Source organism: Colossoma macropomum, unplaced genomic scaffold (genome assembly GCF_904425465.1).
Source record: "Colossoma macropomum unplaced genomic scaffold, Colossoma_macropomum, whole genome shotgun sequence".
NCBI lineage: Eukaryota > Metazoa > Chordata > Actinopteri > Characiformes > Serrasalmidae > Colossoma > Colossoma macropomum.
This window is the reverse complement of record NW_023494785.1, coordinates 11,329,687-11,346,978: the sequence shown is the minus strand read 5'-3', so window position 1 is coordinate 11,346,978 and position 17,292 is coordinate 11,329,687. Positions and strand designations below refer to the sequence as shown.

Here is a 17,292-nt window from a genome sequence, read left to right as displayed (position 1 = left end):
GTCGGTGTAGAATGTAAATGCAATTCACTACATAACTGTGATCAATTATTTAGAATGAACCCTTTTAGTGCATACTAAGGCCTATTATTCAGTACCTACACAGAGTAAAATGGTTCAGTTATTCTGAGTTTACAGAAGTTTTCATTAGAAAATTGGATCTGCAGGTTCTGGCCACTTAATAAGATAACTAGTTGAACGTGTAGCAAAATAACAACAATAATTCTACTTCTAATGGCTAAAAGAGTGATAAATTTGAATGAAGCCCAGTTAAACACCAAGACAGGTGCCATTTTGCTTTTTCTGATCTCCTGTGATTTTTTTTTGTTTTGTTTTGCTCTGTTATTTTGGTTATTATTGTGCATGTCTGTTGGGTTGTTTGCTTTCTTTACATCCTCCCTCTTGTTTCATTTTCTTTATGATATTCTTGATATTCTTCATGAGTTTCACAGTTAGCTGTTTTGCTGGCCTTGAGACCTTGAGCTTTAGAAAGGCGTTACATAAATAAAATCTTCTTCTTCTTCTTCTTTTTATTATTATTATTATTTTCTGCCAATACATCTTTCTTATACAAAGACATTCTGAACTCCTGGCAGCACTTGGTCTGAAATGACAATAATTGACAATCTTAAGTCATAATTGGGACAAAGTGTACGTGCTGCATCACAGCAGCTCCAGCCTGACTGTGCTCTCTCAGCCTGAGCAGAGCTTTCCTGCAGGAGGCCATGCGTGTCTCTCCAAATGGCCCAAACCAGCTTGTTTATCGCTGCTTAACAATAGCACCACACAGCTCCTCCATACGAGCAGAGAGGCTAATTACTGCCACAGCTGCTGGAAAAAAGTACTAAACGAAAACAGGTGGCACATCCAAACTGGTGTGCAGAGAAAAAAAAGGTAGTCGATGGAACACCATTGTCTTCTGGCGCACTTGGCGACATTAGGCTTAATTATGGTAGAGCTCGGTTCCCCCCATTTCCAAACATGGCACGACTCTTGGGCTGGCAGGCTTCGAATGCAGCCTGTAAAAGCCCTCTCCGACAATACAGGTGCTCATCATCAAACAGTGAAAAAAGGGAACGTGTAAGTGGAAGAAAAGAGAGACAGAGTAAGACAGAGAGAGAGAGAGAGAGTGAGAGAGAGAGAGAGAGAGAGAGAGAGAGAGAGAGAGAGAGAGAGAGAGAGGGGGAAAAAAAAAAACAAGAGGACGATTGCAGCGAGGAAAAAAAAAGAGGTTTCAAACAGGCAATTGAAGTTAAACGTCCCCAGCGTGGGTAATGGAAGGGCGTGGGGGTAATTTTCCCAGCAGGGGCACCAGACAAAGCGCCATGTTTGATTGGCGCTCCAACCTTCGAAAAGTCACGCTGAGTTTATGGCCCCTGGAACAATCAGAGGGAGACAAGGAGGAAAAAAATGTATCAGATTGCTGGTGAACATCCTACACCACTCTCTTTCGGATGAGCGGAAAGGCCTGGTGAAGGCTCTTTGCATGCATCGAAGGCCTAATGCAGTACTCAGACCACTTCTTTCCTCACTGAAGAGGACATTATACAAGACACATACACTGGCTGTCAAAAGTTTTAGGAAACATTGTCTTCTTTTGAAAATTTCCAGGCAGTTTTTGATTTCACTCTTACTTTTTATTTAAATAAGAAAAAGACAAAAAAACCAATCAATACTAAATCATGACTTTATATTCTGCTTCAACTCTCAGGCTCATTTTCATCAAAGTGTCTTCACTGGCGTGAAGAGCAGGTTTTATCTAAATACTGATTTGACAGTTTTCTTTTCTAATGTATTGTTTAAACAGCACACATTGAAACTTTTTGTTCTAAAGGGGTTTTAAACACTTGAAAGGTTTCTGATGAGAGTTGACATCACCACAAAAAGGCTACAATATGTGGTCTTTGGCATTACAAGTAGGTGATTCCTTTGGTAAAAACTTCGCAAAGAATGTGAGATCTAAACAAGATCTAAACAGTTTTCTTTAATATGCTAAGTCATTGCAAACAGACAAAGAAAACACAATAAACGTCCAGGATCCAACAGTGGGCCCAGACTTTTAAGACACACTCCTACAGTTTAAGGACGGCTCAGTCTGTTTACATTGCTTTTCATGCAGTTAGTGAATAATAAGCCTTCGGATTTGATAGGTCTGTGATTTTTTTTAAGATGTGTAAACATTTCAAAAGGTTAAATCTCCTCAAACATTTGACAGACAGTGTAGAAAGGAAACAGCACAGAAGCTTAATGATCTGACTGAGGCTCAAGCAAAATGTGTTGCACCTCCATAAGTACATTACTGCAAATTTACAGGTGACTCTGCATGACGAGTTATTGGCGTGTGCAGTTTTGTTTTGCACAAAATAATAAATAAACAGACAAAATCAAAGGAGCTCGGTTCCCCCCATTTCCAAACATGGCACGACTCTTGGGCTGGCAGGCTTCGAACGCAGCCTGTAAAAGCCCTCTCCGTCAATACAGGTGCTCATCATCAAACAGCAAAAAGGAGTAGACTCACCTGTCAATATAATGTAAACAGAATGTAGTTGAATTCATTATGTAAATACGTAATCACGCAATTTTTATTTAAATTACACAGAAAATGTTAGTAAGAACTCCTGATCTCCAAGCGATAACCGTCTGTAAAATAAATAAATAAACAAATTTAAAATAAGCTGTCCTGTTGAGACTTCAGAGGAAGCAAACTAAGTGAATGGCAGGGATTTTAATTAACAGCATTTCCACTCTCAGCGCCACATCATTCAGCTGGAGTGAGAAAGCTCAGGTTCTACTTGACCTGCTAATTCATACACTGTCAAAAAGACACAAGGTTGCCAAGTCTCAGAGTGTTCCTGACTGCTGCCATTTTGGCTCTGACTCAGTCCTGCCTCCTCAATCTAAAGCCAAGTTAGCAAGAAGTGTCACAATGACACCTGAAACTGAGGCATTTGGCTGAAACTACTGCAGAGAAGGACAGGAAGAGAAGCGCCTGTCTCATTTTTTGCACTTTGTAAGCAAAACTTGCAGAACATGACCTCATCCTCGCCATAAAGCAGCAAGCTTAAAAGCATAATTCTCAGAGACAGCTAATTATATTAAAGCAGAGGCAGACATACCTCTCAGAGACCACAGAATACCGCCCTGTTCATTACAGTCATGGGCAGCATCTGCTCAATAAATAACCAAAAGTTTTACAGCTAACTTTTGTCTTAAATCATAGACGGTTGTCTCTGCTGCTTTGCAGGTTAGGCCAAATTTGGGACTGAATTGTAAAGACACATCCGTTAAAAGAATAAAGGGCTCATCTCATAAAATCTGTGCCAGACCTCACTCCCTCTGGCCTGAAACGGCTGACCACAGAGTTATCACAAAGCTCTGAGTGGACGACATCTGCCTCATTATAAGAACAGGGCAGCCAAGGAAAATCTGTAGGTACTAGAGTAGTTAGTCTAGTTAGTGAAACAGTAGTACTGCCTCTTATTTCACTACCCCATAATTAACAGAGCGTTTGTGGAAACACGCTTACATTAAGTGTAATATCACACACATACATACTCGCAAACACAAACTCACCATATTTTACAGCCCTGTTAAAACATAAACCTATATATTTCTAAATATGTACTTTTTTTTAAAACAGGCCTACAAAAACAAATAAAATGCTTAAAAAGCTTCTAATAATGATGCAGATGTGTTGTAACAGTAACAGTTATTGCTTCACACATTTTACCACACAGTTCATGCATTTTACACCAACAAAGAATGAAAACATTCATCAAGTTTTAAGCATTTTTATGGGATTATGGTTTTTTGGAATTGGCCGTTTAGCCAAATGATTAGGTTACTTGCTCTCCACATGGTACAGTCAGGTACCAGTCCAGCACAGGGAAGCACTTGCTTCTAACACTACATCTTGCCGATATCTAATTACGTGCTACAAGTGGGAAGTAATCGGATCCATTCTGTCATCGTAGCTAATGTGTTTATTACAGAAACTCACATAGTGATAGCAATTAAAAATACAATTTATCATTCAGTCCTGCTGGTCAGAGACATCAGCATCATAGCTCCAGATCAAAACTAAAGAAGCAAACTTCAGTCACCAAACTCATGTCTTGACAGACTGACTACCTCTAGAGTAAAGAGGATCATTGATTTTTAGTGTATTGTTCCTTTAAAAACGGTGTTCTGTGGCCGTCACTCCACCCTCTGCCGTACTCCCTGCGGTACCCTCATCATCGGTCAGCATGGAGGCAGTTGCGTCTGCCCACAATCAACCTGATCCACTCCTCAACCCAATGAGCATCAGCTCCAGGGTCCAGCACTCAGCCAAGACTAATCAACGTGACAGTCAATACATTATAGGATTGGTCCTGTCACAGTCAGTATCATTAAATGTTTTCTTAAGCTTTGTGCTCTCCTGAAGTTACTCTCAGTGTAATCATCAGTGATCCCAATAAAAGCTGCTGTAGTAGTGAGCTGCACGCTCCTGCAGTTTAATAATTTGTTTTCCTGAGTTTTACTCCTTTTGCCCCTCACACTCAGAGGAGGCATTCAGCACACAGAAGAAATGCCTGGTGCCAGAAATGTTGAGACCTGACCTTTCTGTTCGGCTCTGGAGAAGCTGTTTGTGTATGGGCGTGTGTGTTTGGTGTTGTCTATAAAGTTATTCAGGGCACTGAGATATCATCTACTGTGAATAACTGAGACCACTTGAGAAAGTATGCACTGTAAAGGTCCACCGCAATGACTTGGAAATCAAACAAAAGAATGATTGTTTTTGAAGTTCACAAAGGTTTGTAAGCTTTCCAAAAATGATTACATGCACATAGCTGCGTAGAAGAGTTTCTAGAAACAGAAATAGAAATGGACAACCATGAGAATTTTTGGGATAAATGTGGGTGGGAAGAAAATGGGCGTGAAATTTCTAAACCAATTCAACACTCTGAAGGTGGAGCTCAGAGTAGGTGCCAATGGTGCGCTCGTCAACATCATCCAACAGACAACAAGCCTGTCATTAGCAAATTAACTTAAGCTGCAAAGTCCCCAACAGAAAGAAACTCCAATAAAGTATATACAGTGACAATCACAAATATTCAGTATTCAAACAGACTAGGTGATGTGAACTAAAGCTTTAGAAAACATCAAGGGACGTTTATTAACACACTTCCAAGTGATTATGAAAACACTGCTAAATTTACTATTAATAAAAAATGTCACTGAAAAAAATATTCAACCTCTACGATTAAAACCTTGCAACACATCCATTTGCCATTTTAACTTAAGCATCTGACACCTCTTCCCCATTCCTCTTGAGAAAAGCCTCTACTGTGTTGCTACTGCTTTCTTCAAATCCCCGGGGAATGAGGGGGCAGCTGAGGACATTCCAGGACCATTCTCTGAACCAAGCTCTGGTTGACCTGAATATATGATGGGATCACTGTCTTGCTGGAAAGTCCAATGGTAATCAAACTTCAGCATATATACTGAGGGGATTCTATTCTTCTCCAGAATGGCTAGATACCTTAGTGAATCCATGTTGTCAGTCATATGCTAAAGATTACAAATTCCAAAAGCACCAAAATACCCCCACAGACAGAAATATCCACCTCTATACTTGACTGAGGGGATGGTATTTCTTTTCAAAGCCTATGGGCTTTGCCTTTTTTGAGCCAGACATGCTGCTCATCCAAGGATCCAAACAGTTCCAACTTAATGTCATCACTCTATAATATAATTTTCCAAAACTCCACAGGGTTATCCAAATAATAATATTGCATATTCCAGTCGATTTTTCATTTACCTCTTGGTCAAGAGTGGAGTGTGGCAAACAGTCTGGCTATAAAGGCCTTGCTTGTCTAGTATCTCTTCTTATAGTATGTGCACTTCTGTTCCAGCTTCGATTAGGTCATATTGCATGTCTTCAGCAGTAATGCAAGGGTTTTTCTTAGTTCTCACAATATGCCAACAATGATATCTGTTTTTTTTCATGCAATAAAATATCTTCTCTGAACTTTGAGAGATTTTTTTCTTTGTAATGTCATTCTAGATTTCCTACAGGCTCCATCTCTACAGACAAGCGATAAGAAGTCACAGGGTTATTCCACAAAGGTTGAACATAATATGATATGGCTGAACCAAAACATTTGCATGTTACTCCAAAATTTGTTAAAATAAACATTCATTATCATTTTAACATGAATGTTTTATGGAATCGATTTTATGCAATCCAGTCCTAAAAGTTTATGAACATGACATGTAGCCTCATTATGAGGCCACACCTGTGGGACTACACCTCAGCATCCTCAAAGGAGAAGACTAAGCTTTTCCACCTAATCAAGGAAATAGCAGTCTGACTGGTATTCTCTACAGAGACAGAAAATAACATGACAACACTTTCTTTCCCTTTGAGAATATGCACCACCAGGAATCCTCGATGATCCACTGCATATGGCACAGGTGGGATTCGAACCCTGAGATAAGTTCATCAGTAGGGCTCACACTGTGTTGAGCAAGTAGAAGGGCCTGAACAGCAGTTTTTAAAATAGAAACTGTCAAGCATTCATCTGAAGTTGGCCTCGACAGCAACTATAAATCCAACTGTCAGTGGAACTGCACGCTCAAATTAATTGCGCAATTAAGATTCTCTTTGCTTGGCAGAGCCAGCTTCTAATGGATCTGTGACAATTCTGATCTGATCATAAAGAGGACTTTAATGCAGTGTTTAATTACTGCTCTGTGCTAAACTGAGGAGATGCAGCCATTCGATCTGTCATCTGTTCTTTAGTGTGCGGAGATGCTTTGCATCAGGACTGCAGCAACAAGTTGCACTTATGGTTGGAATTAATGAGCAATAGTCATGCTAATGTACTCCAACGCAAAGAAAGAGGAAACATCCACTGCTGCTTGGTGGACATAAAAAAGTATATTTAAAAAAATAAATAAAAAAAAATCAAGTGATTGCTGAAATTATCAGTGATGTCTGGATATTGCTAGAAAAAAGCAGCATAATAGTCACTCTGTGTTGACAGAGATATACTGCAGGTCCTTGTGTGGTCTATATAACATTGTTGACAATAAAAAAGGGAGATTCCACATGGACAAGTGAGCAATACATCTTCCTTTCTTACCATGAAAGATTATTAGTGAGGGTAGCTGCCTAATGTTACCTACCATCAAAATAAAAGTAACTCACAGCTATGGGGATTTTTAACATAAAAAAAAAGAAAAATGGAAAATGTCTCAAACAACTTACAGCTAGATAGCGACGTAATGTGCAACAACGCAGAATAACAACAGTTTAACAAAAGCTTATGTTCTGTAGACCAGAGGTTCCCAATGCTGGTACTAGAGCTCCACTGCCAGGTTTAACTCAGGAAAAGCTTGTTATGAGCTGAATTAGGACAGTGGCACTGCAGTGTTCATCGTTAGGCACTGGGACACTGGTATTTTGTGTTCTCTTAAGTAATTTTGAAACAATCTGACATTATGTATAACAGCTTGTAATACAGATTTCACTGAACTTAATTTACCTTAACCCACCTGATTTTAAGTGACGGGTGTATGGTTTAATCATTGTAATGTTTTCTCACACTGGGCACAAGTAAAGCAGGTTAAAAATGTTAACTACAAATGCACATCTTTTTTAGTAATTTATTAATAATTTGCAAATTTTGATTATTTGAGCCTGATTTTAGACTGGTCTACAATATCTGAGGCCTAGTAGGTACAGGTGTAGGATCTCCACAGTGTCTAAACAGTAAGCCAGCTGTTGTTTGACAGAGGTTCTTTTGTAGCCTCTAAAGTCCATAAAAGTACAGGAATGCATGCAGCCTTTTCTCATTAGCAACACTAAATATAGCAATAGGCAAGAGGCTGGGTTTAGACGGCTGGGGCGAAGTTTCACTAGTCGTGATGCCTTGTTGCCGCTGGTTAGCCAACTCAACAGGTGAAAAATTGGGTGTTGTCAGTTTACATCAGCATTCAGAGACCCTGCTCCAGGAGCAATTCATTTTCTCACTTCTTTTTCCCTTCTTATTCTTCTGTCCAGCGTGCTTGCTGAGCCGTGATATTGACTTATTTATTTTGCAGGAGAGAAAGAGAGAGAGAAAGAGAGAGAGAGAGAGAGAGAGAGAGAGAGAGAGAGAGAGAGAGACAATATGCAATCTGTACTCGGCGCTTCGGTTTAGCACCAGACCAAACAGCGCAGGAGCGCAGACACATTCGCAGCGGTGCACATTGGGAGATAAAATGCACCGATAAATTATGACCAATGGCGGTCAGGTGGCCCGCGGCGGCCTTTTTTTGTTTACACAACAGAATTGTGTGCGTGTGTTTGTGTCTGTGTGTACTGAGCTGTTTTAATGCTCTCACACTCCCTATCCTGCCGTAGCCTGCATTAGCGTGTCGGGTAATTGCCTGTGTGGACATGAATTATTCAAAGGCGAGCAGCCGCGGCCTCGGGGTGTGTGTGTCGGACCTTGAAGTGCGTGTCGCTACAAAGCGGGGAGGCAGATTTCATCAAGTGAAGCGTGTCTGTCTCCCTGCATTTCTTCTTTCACTGCAGTTCTGCTGGTTTCGTTTTTGTTTTTGGGACTTTTTTTTGTCAGCAGGGATTTTCAATGCTTCAGATTTTTACCCCAACTCTGTCTCTCCCTTTGCTTCACTATCAGCCTCCAGCCAAGAACTCACTGCTTTATCTCTTTCTCTCTACATCATTTCCATCATCACCATGTTTGCTCCAGCTCCTGTCCATGTCTGCCTCCTTGCGATTCCATCGCTCTTCCAGCATCTCATAAGCCATCAGCTCTGCTTCCACTCCATAAAAGGAAAAAGCAGCACACCACATTAAGGCCCTCAGACCAAACCTATGCCAACAAAAACAAGTTTAAATGTTAAATGTCTAAACATAAGTTGTGCGTAAGAGTTTCTTCCAGCAGTTTTACAACTGAAACATCAGGAAATTCTCAAAGGTACCATAAACACACAAACATAACTAAGCTGATCTGTAGCATGTATTGCTTTGAGTTAAGATGATTAAATAGGACAATGCTTCTGAGACCTGGACAAAACGCCAATCAAAAGTCTGTGGACACCTTGGCTTCTTTGGAAAGTAATCTTTAATTTTAACTCTGCACTGTTAACTAAAAAATATCATTGCCAATGTTTTGCTAACAGCAATTTACTAATACCCTGAAGAGCTTTGCCTAAATAATTTTATGATTTTAAAATTTCAAAACTACATTTGAAAGCACATACTGAAACTGTGGTTTAAACACCTTAAAAGGTTCGAGCAGCAGCATTACAATTAGGGGAATATTTAACACACTTATTATTCCTAAAGTATCACTTTTGTCAGTTTTGTCAGAAAAAGTGGCAAGATCTAAATTGACTGCTGTGATTTGTTGACATAATTGAGTAGGTCAACACTGTAACTACAATGATTTGTGCATAGTCATGGTCGATTTATGCTTTTATTTATTAATTTTTAATGCACCACCAGCACATAGCCTGAGTGCATTTTTAGTGTGCACAGTGACAGTTGAAAAACTCCTTTTTTATGACTAAGAGGCTGCTCTTAACCTTTAGGCTGAGGAGCAAGCAAGATACATGGCACCTTTTTCCAAAAAATAATTTAAGCACAGCAGGCCATGTTGTAACACTACAGTAAAAAAAACAGCTTAAACTGAAAAACTGAACAACTTTAACATAAGCACAACTTGAATCATTTAAGTCCATGCTTATGCTTCACGTTGGACAACGTTTTGTACAACTGGTGTCCATGAAGATCCCACTTGTTGGAACTGCAATTAAGCTCTTTATTGGAAGGGGGTTTGTAAACTTTGTGTATTGTCCTACAGCCTTTTTGTTTGGAAAAACAATCAGTTACATTAATCGATCCACTGATAAAGTAAATGAAAGATTAATACATTGATAAAGTCAGGAGCAGCAGCCCAAAAGACAAACAGCTTCCTATTAACTATGTTAGGTCACTGTATATTAATAAAAAAAAAACATACCACTTTTATTAAGAGCATTTTCAGAAGCTAGGTGTCCCTAGACTTTTGACCTGCATTGTATGGCTCATGCCGCCACACCTTGTCATCAGTGTTGGAGCACTTACTAGATTTCCTTTTTTGTTCCATAGAAGAGACTAAAATAATTAAGAGGTCACAGGATCAGTCCAGTCTGGTAACTCATCACTCAGCTGAGACCTGAGCTTTGGTCACCTCACATAACCCTGCTGTGTCCTCATGGCACAGAGTCTTTATTCTCCCCTCAGCTTAAACTATCTCCCCACTCCTCTTCAAGGGCATTGCTCCATTGATCCCAGCCTCTTTGGAGATCACTGAAGCTTCACACAGTTCTCTCTCTTTTTCCTCCCGTCTCTCTCCCGGATGGCTAGGGGTTGGGTGGGGGCGTCAGAGCTCATTTTTCAGCTGTTCCCCGTGGACAGCCTAACACTGTGAGTAAAGGTTAGAGCTGACGCCCTTATCAATAAGTCACCGCCTCTGCTGAGGAGCATCTGCCCAAAGACTCTGCAGCGCTCCCACGGGCACAGGAGAAGGCTAATCAAATGCACAAAGCGGCAGGAAGGAAATAAATAATATCTCCAGTGATGATGTTAATGCCATCCTTTCTTCTGCAGCTGTATTTCTGGGGAAGGTGGACTCATTGTGTCAGAAAGGCACTAATTACCAAGTGATCTGCTTATCTGGCCTGACTCCAAAGAAGGAATTATCAGGAGAACTAGGAGATCATTGTTTCTTCTTCCTGAGCAGGACGTAAATAATTAATCGCTAAAGTCAAATAAATGCTGGTAATGGAAAAAAAAAAGTTTGTGTGTTGTTTACTTATAAACAAAAGCCATCCTATACTTCCTACCATGTTACTGTGCTACTACAACAGTCTGTGATACACTATATAAAGTGTAGGGTGTGATATAGTCAGGACAGCTGGCCTTCGTCATGGAAAATGGGGGTTTTGTTGCTCAATACTGTTAAGAACTGCCTACTCTGACAGATTTGACTGACTACAGGAGGTTGTTTTGTGTGACGTGTAAGGGTAGATTATTGTTAACATGCTGAAACAACAAAAACAGATCTGCATGAAACAAAGACAAACAATGGGATTCCATTAAGTTCACAAACTTAATTTTAAATTCAAGAACTGTTATGGTGTGGAGAGCAGACATATGTTTGCTTATTGAGGCAGGGCTTGCATTTTGTTTGGTAAACAATATTTGTTTCTTGTCCAACTGATAAAACCCTGAGCATAGAAGTTCGTACACACAAGCATGAGAACAGCCAATGGGAATGCACATGAGAAAGTCAAGGGAAATGTAAGGGAATTAAGCACCTGAGTTGTAATTGAGTTGAGTGTCTGAGGCTGAAACTAGGGGTACTATGACTTCAACTGACTTCAACTGACTTCAACTGACTTCAACTGACTCTTTGAAGTATAAAAGAAGCAGCCACTTGGGGCACAGATGACACTTTGGGTGGTGGGGCGAAGTGAAAGGAATCTCCAGTCACTTTGTTAAATAACAGTATTCAGATTGATAAGTTGCAGCCCTTTTCCAGACTTGTTTGAGTAACAGTAGCCTAGAACTGTACACATTTCTCTGTTCCAAAACATGGGCCCTATTCGACTGTATGTTCCCACCATGCATGAAGCTGGATTTGAAATTTTCTGTTTGATGAATCTCCGATGTAGTAATGTACCCACATTCCAACTGCCAAGATCAACAACGTCCCACCACATATTACCAAATCATCCACCCACCTCACCTGAACCCACCTAATGCCCACTTCTCAACCCCTCTATGAAAATGACTGATGCAATATTACGGCTCTCCTCTCTGTGCTTGGTTTGCAGTAACTGTCAGTTGTGGAACGACGTCTGGCTAATCTGATTTTTATGACCATGACTGTATGGATTATTGAGATGCTTTAATGCTGAACTGGGTTTGCTAAAAAGCCAAAGCTGACTCTTTTTGAATGTTAATGTGGCGATGAGAGTAATGAAGCATCAACCACTCTCTCTGTCTGTCTCTCTCTTTTTCTCTCCATCTTTTTCAAAGAAAAGGGCGCAATGTTTGGAGAAATTTTTAGCAACATAAGCATCCATAATGGGAGAAAAAAGAGGCAAAGAGGCAGAGAAGGAAGGAGAAAAAAAGAGGGAGAGAAGGAAAGAGAAAAATAAAGAGGCAGAGAGAGACATGAAAGAAAAGAGGCAGAGAGGTGGGGGGCAGCGAGAGAGAGAGAGAGAGAGAGAGAGAGAGAGAGAGGAAAGAAAAGAGAGGTAGAAAGGCATAGATGAAAAGAAGAACAGAGAGGGAGAAATGAAAAAGGCAGAGAGGCAGAGAAGAAAAGAAACAGACAGAAGGAGAGAGGAAAAGAAAGGCAGAAAGTGACAAAAAGAAAGAAGAGAGGTAGGGGTAGATATAAAAAGAAAGGCATAGAGGGAGAGAGAGGAAAAGGAAGGCAGAGACAGAAAGGAAAAGAAAGGGGCAGAGAGGGAGAGAGGAAAGAAAAGACAGCTAGAGAGACAGAGATGAAAAGAGACAGAGGCAAAGAGAAAAGAAAGGGGAAGAGAGGAAAAGAAAGAGAGGTGAAAAGAGAGTGACAGAGAGAGAGAGGAAAAGAAAAGCAGAGAGAGATGAAAAGAAAGAGAGAGGAAAAGAAGGAGAGGCAGGGAGAGAGGAAAAGAAAGGTAGAGAGAGAGAAATGAAAAGAACAAGAGGCAGAGAGGGAGAGAAAAAGGAAAGAAAGGGGCTGAAATAGTAAGGAAAAGAAATAGGCAGAGATGAGAGAGGAAAAGAAAGAGGCATAGAGAGAGGAAAGAAAAGAGAGTGAGAGAGGCAGAGATGAAAAAAGAGACAGAGAGGCAGAGACAAAAGAAAGGGGGAGAGAGGAAAAGAAAGAGAGACAAGTGAAAAAAGAGACAGAGATGGAGGAAAAGAAAAGCAGAGAGAGATGAAGAGAAAGAGAGAGAGGAAAAAGGAGGAGAGGCAGGGAGAGAGGAAAAGAAAGAGAACAAAAGGAAAAGAAAGAAAGGCAGAGAGAGAGAGAAAAAAGAAAAAAGGTAGAGAGGGAGAGAGGAAAAGAAAGAGGCAGAGATGGGCAGAGTCTAAGTGAGTTGGAGATTAAAAAGGCTTTTAATCTCGTCTTGCTTGAGAAGGAAATGTTGAAAGATTTTTTTCTGCAGGAAGAAAATCTCAACACCACCGCACGGCTGAGGAGGGCCAAACACTTTACTACTGCCTTCCGTCATCACAGACTCCGATTACAGACTCCAGAAGAAATGACGAGTGCATGGCCCATATGCACTTTATGCAGCATTGAAAAGCGTCTGTTTGCTTCCATACTTTTCTCAGATGTGCTAGATCGTGCTTTGACAATTTTCTAGCTGGGAGTGGAAGACGCCTGCCAGTCTAGTTTAAACATAAGGCAGACCGAGTGCACTGAGTAAGGCTCAAGCAACCAAGCCACTGAACACAGACTGAGCAAAAATGCATTACTCTCAAAAGCATCTAAACTCCTCTTTTAATTACTCCTCTTCTAATTAATGAATGCTTGGGCTACTTTAAGGTACACCCATGCTGACATAAGTGTTCATCTGTGCACACAGCTTGTAAAATCTCCATACAACAATAGCACTGTCAAAAGAATGAGACACTTTGGATCACCCATGCATGAGCCTAAGGTCACCATGTCCAGTGCCAAGCCTCACCTAGAGGGGTATAAAGTCTTCCAGCACTGGGCTGTGGAGCAGTGTACATGTGTTCTTGGGAGTGATGGAGCTCCATCCATTACCTCTGAGCTACAGTGGCATTTGTGACCCAGAACCAATCATTCAACATCAGTACCTGACCTCACTAAAGCTCTTGTGGTTGAATGCACTAAAATCTTCACAGCAATGTTCCAACATCTAGTCTGAAGCCTTCACAGAAGATTAGAAGCTGTTGCTGTAGGACAAAACAGGGACAAACTCCCTATTTATACCCTTAATTCCAACAAATATGTCTTTTGGATATACAGCGTATGTTACATTCTACTCTTTCCAAAGAAAGGAAAAGGAAGGAAAAGAAACAAAGGCAGAGAGGGAGAGAGGAAAAGAAAGAGGCAGAGATGGAGAGAGTTTAAGTGAGTTGGAGAGAAAGTGAAGTCTGTTGTTTTACTTAAAAAGGCTTTTAATCTCGTCTTACTTGAGAAGGAAAATGTTGAAAGATTTTCTTCTGCAGGAAGGAAATCTCAACACCACCGTACGGCTGTAGGACAAAACAGGGACAAACTCTCTATTTATACCCTTAATTACAGAGCAAACAGGTGTCTACAAATACAGCTTTTGGACATACAGTGTATGTTCCATTCTATTCTTTTCAAACCCAACTACAAAGGGCTGTCACTATGGCATATGTGACAATGGGCTGAAAATGAGGGAGAAAGAGAGTGAGAAAGTAGAAGAGAGATAGACTAAAAAAAGATAAGACAACTGTGGTAGAGAAGTGTGACTGTTATAAGGCATACTGAAAAAGTGAGAAAGGATACATGCATGTATGCATGTCTCACCACTTCACGAGGCAGAAAGGCGTCCTCTTGTCTGACGACGAGAAGACTCACAGTGCCTCCCATCGGAGTGGAGCGGAGCAGAGCGACCACCTCTTCCTGAGATTTCCCATTCAGATCCACCCCATTCACCTAAACACACATGCACAAAATAACACTCAGAAAACAGTGCAACAAAAAGTACATACAAAAAAACATACGTGAGCTATACTGGCAATTAAATTAAACTCTAGCAGTTTCCACTGAAATTAAAGTGCTCTGATGCACCTCCAGTGGGAGCAGCCAGGTAACTCATATATTCATTCTTAGCAAACAAATGTGTTAATAATAGTTACTAGGTTGAAAAAGCTTTATAAAACGTTCACAAAACTGCCACTCAATCTAAAGAGAAACTGTAACACACAACTCAGTTATTAACCTCAAACATTTATTTTACATGTGTGTGAACACTCACACTGTGAAGACAGATTAATCTGTAACTGAATGCTTTCCTAACTTTATACAAACTCTGTGGCTTATCATTTCTTCATATGATTTAATCTTTTCTACATCACTGTACCAGCACTGACACACTTCTATCATACACTTTCAGTTTTTTTACTCATCAATTTTATGCATCAAAGCAACATGGTGATGCAATACAACGTAAGAAAGCTTTAAACCTCGGGATTCAATTCCCATAAACCATTTTATAATCCATTATTCACAGCCATAACGATCATCTCATTTGCATCATAAGCACCAAATATGTAGCAAATCTGAAAGATAAGGGTTGTGCTGTGGCTCAGATGTCTTTGTAAGGTAAAGTATGCTAGCAAACCTAGAAGAACAGGCAGTGATCAGTTTAGAGATCTATGTGTCAGGCAGAAATAAATGCCTCCATTCTAGACTCTGTTATTCTGTGTCAGTAATTCATACAGTTATTTTGATGGTTGGGGGAAAAAGGAAGTGTTAGCTTTCAAATGAGATCATGATCTCATGATCTATAACAGTAGCCCAAACAGGGAACAGTGAGGTCTTGTTTCAGAATGCCATTTCAGGCAAAAACTTGAAAAAAGGGGCAGAAGTTAAGAGGTTAAAGATTTCCACCTGTATTTGTCACTCTCTGTCACTATAAATGAGTAACAGTGACACAGCCAGAGACACCAAATTGTCGCAGTTTCAATTTTTGCTGTTGCTAAAAATGGCAAGTATGATGAGGAAAATGTTACTGACATGTCTTTTAGAGAAACTTCACCCACATTAAAACAGCTGAAGCTGGTGCTTAGCCCATCAATCAGAAACTTAGTTTAGATATTTACGCATTTTACATACATACAAAATAAAAATCACTGCACATTAACAGACTCAAAACATACACACTCTGACAAACATGAGTTGTGTCGTTTAGTTTCTTTTTAAGTTAAATACAATTTTTGCCAGTATTCTGTAAAGCTTTCTCAAGTTTGCAACAATAGCTAAGATTTGGAGTCAGTGCAAGAATAGGTAGTCCACTAGAAAGGTCTTGGTGTATATATGTCTTGGAGAACAACAGAGTAGCTAGAGGATGCTTGTTTTCTTTGGCTCTTGACCTCTGGCTTCCCAAACAGGGAAAATAGAGGCCGTTAACATGTTCCTGGCGCTGTCCATCTCCTCCATGGCTCCCTAATCACTCTTGCTACTTGTGTCTCCTTTGTACTTCCAAAGTGACAAACCTTAAGCTACTTGCTCTTTTGCCACTCTAATTCACACTCCCTGTATTCATGAATTATAATAATAGAATTTCACACACAGGTTTCACAGGTGCAGGTTCAGTGTGCAGTTCACAGCTCTCTGCCTGAGCTCCTGGATCGTGCACTAAATCAGTAAACCAGTGCAAGCATTCTGTACTGTGAAGTGAACAACTGATGCAGAACATGAGCGGTCATGTGCCAAAATCCTCTCACTGATGACCTACTAGCCAAATCACTGGACTTAGATCAGTGGAGATGATGTAAATGCATACGAAGGTTTATTTAAAGCTTAAAACAGGACCACGCTCTCAGGTATTTGATACAAAGTGCAGTTGTTCACTGTTTGTTAGTTGATCACTTCATCTGAGTATTCATAAACTAATGCTTAGAAGTTGCTGTGACCAATGACACGTGTTGTAATTTCACACTTTTTTCTCATGTGCAGCTCATTAAAACAATTAAAGAAACTCTTTTGAAATACAGATCCAGAATTTGAACGTCATGTAAACTGAATGTAAGCAAATTCAAGATATAAATAAAGCAAAATGATAAAAGAAAAATAAATAAAAAGAAAAAGCTTTAGATGAGTGGCTCCAATTAAACACTAGTGCACAAAATAGCAAGAGCTCAAAATTCACTTCTTTCCACTCATGCTTCTTGCCCCGCAACCTGCTGCTACCAAATCAAACCCAAAGCAGCCAAACGTGGAGGGAGGAGGGAGCGATAATTTACAGGCCAGCATGACTGCGATGATGCTGACGAAGGATGAGTGCATGCAGAGCAGCACGGAGATGGAGCAAGGTGACCTCATGACTCAGCCCCCACTCTGTGGTCCAGAATAAAGCTCTGAGTCAGCCTCCGCAGAGCGGGACCAGGCACCAGCCACTGCACCAGAGTGAGCAGGTGGCCCACTCTACCGCCAAATCAAATGGCCTTTGCTGATTGCCTGTCACTGTGAATCAGCCGTCACCTACAGTGCCTTTTTTTGTATTACGGTGAGGCCGGAGTGCTTG

General features: G+C 40.5%; 1 protein-coding gene across 2 annotated transcripts in view; it reads right to left on the bottom strand.

The window, feature by feature from the left end:
• pard3aa (par-3 family cell polarity regulator alpha, a) overlaps nt 1-17,292 on the bottom strand; it is a 505,838-nt gene that overhangs the window by 231,688 nt on the left and 256,858 nt on the right. For both annotated transcript variants that reach the window (XM_036582761.1, XM_036582769.1), the window contains exon 11: nt 14,571-14,699. In XM_036582761.1, coding sequence (XP_036438654.1) covers nt 14,571-14,699 — 129 coding nt within the window. The remainder of the gene's footprint in view (nt 1-14,570; nt 14,700-17,292) is intronic.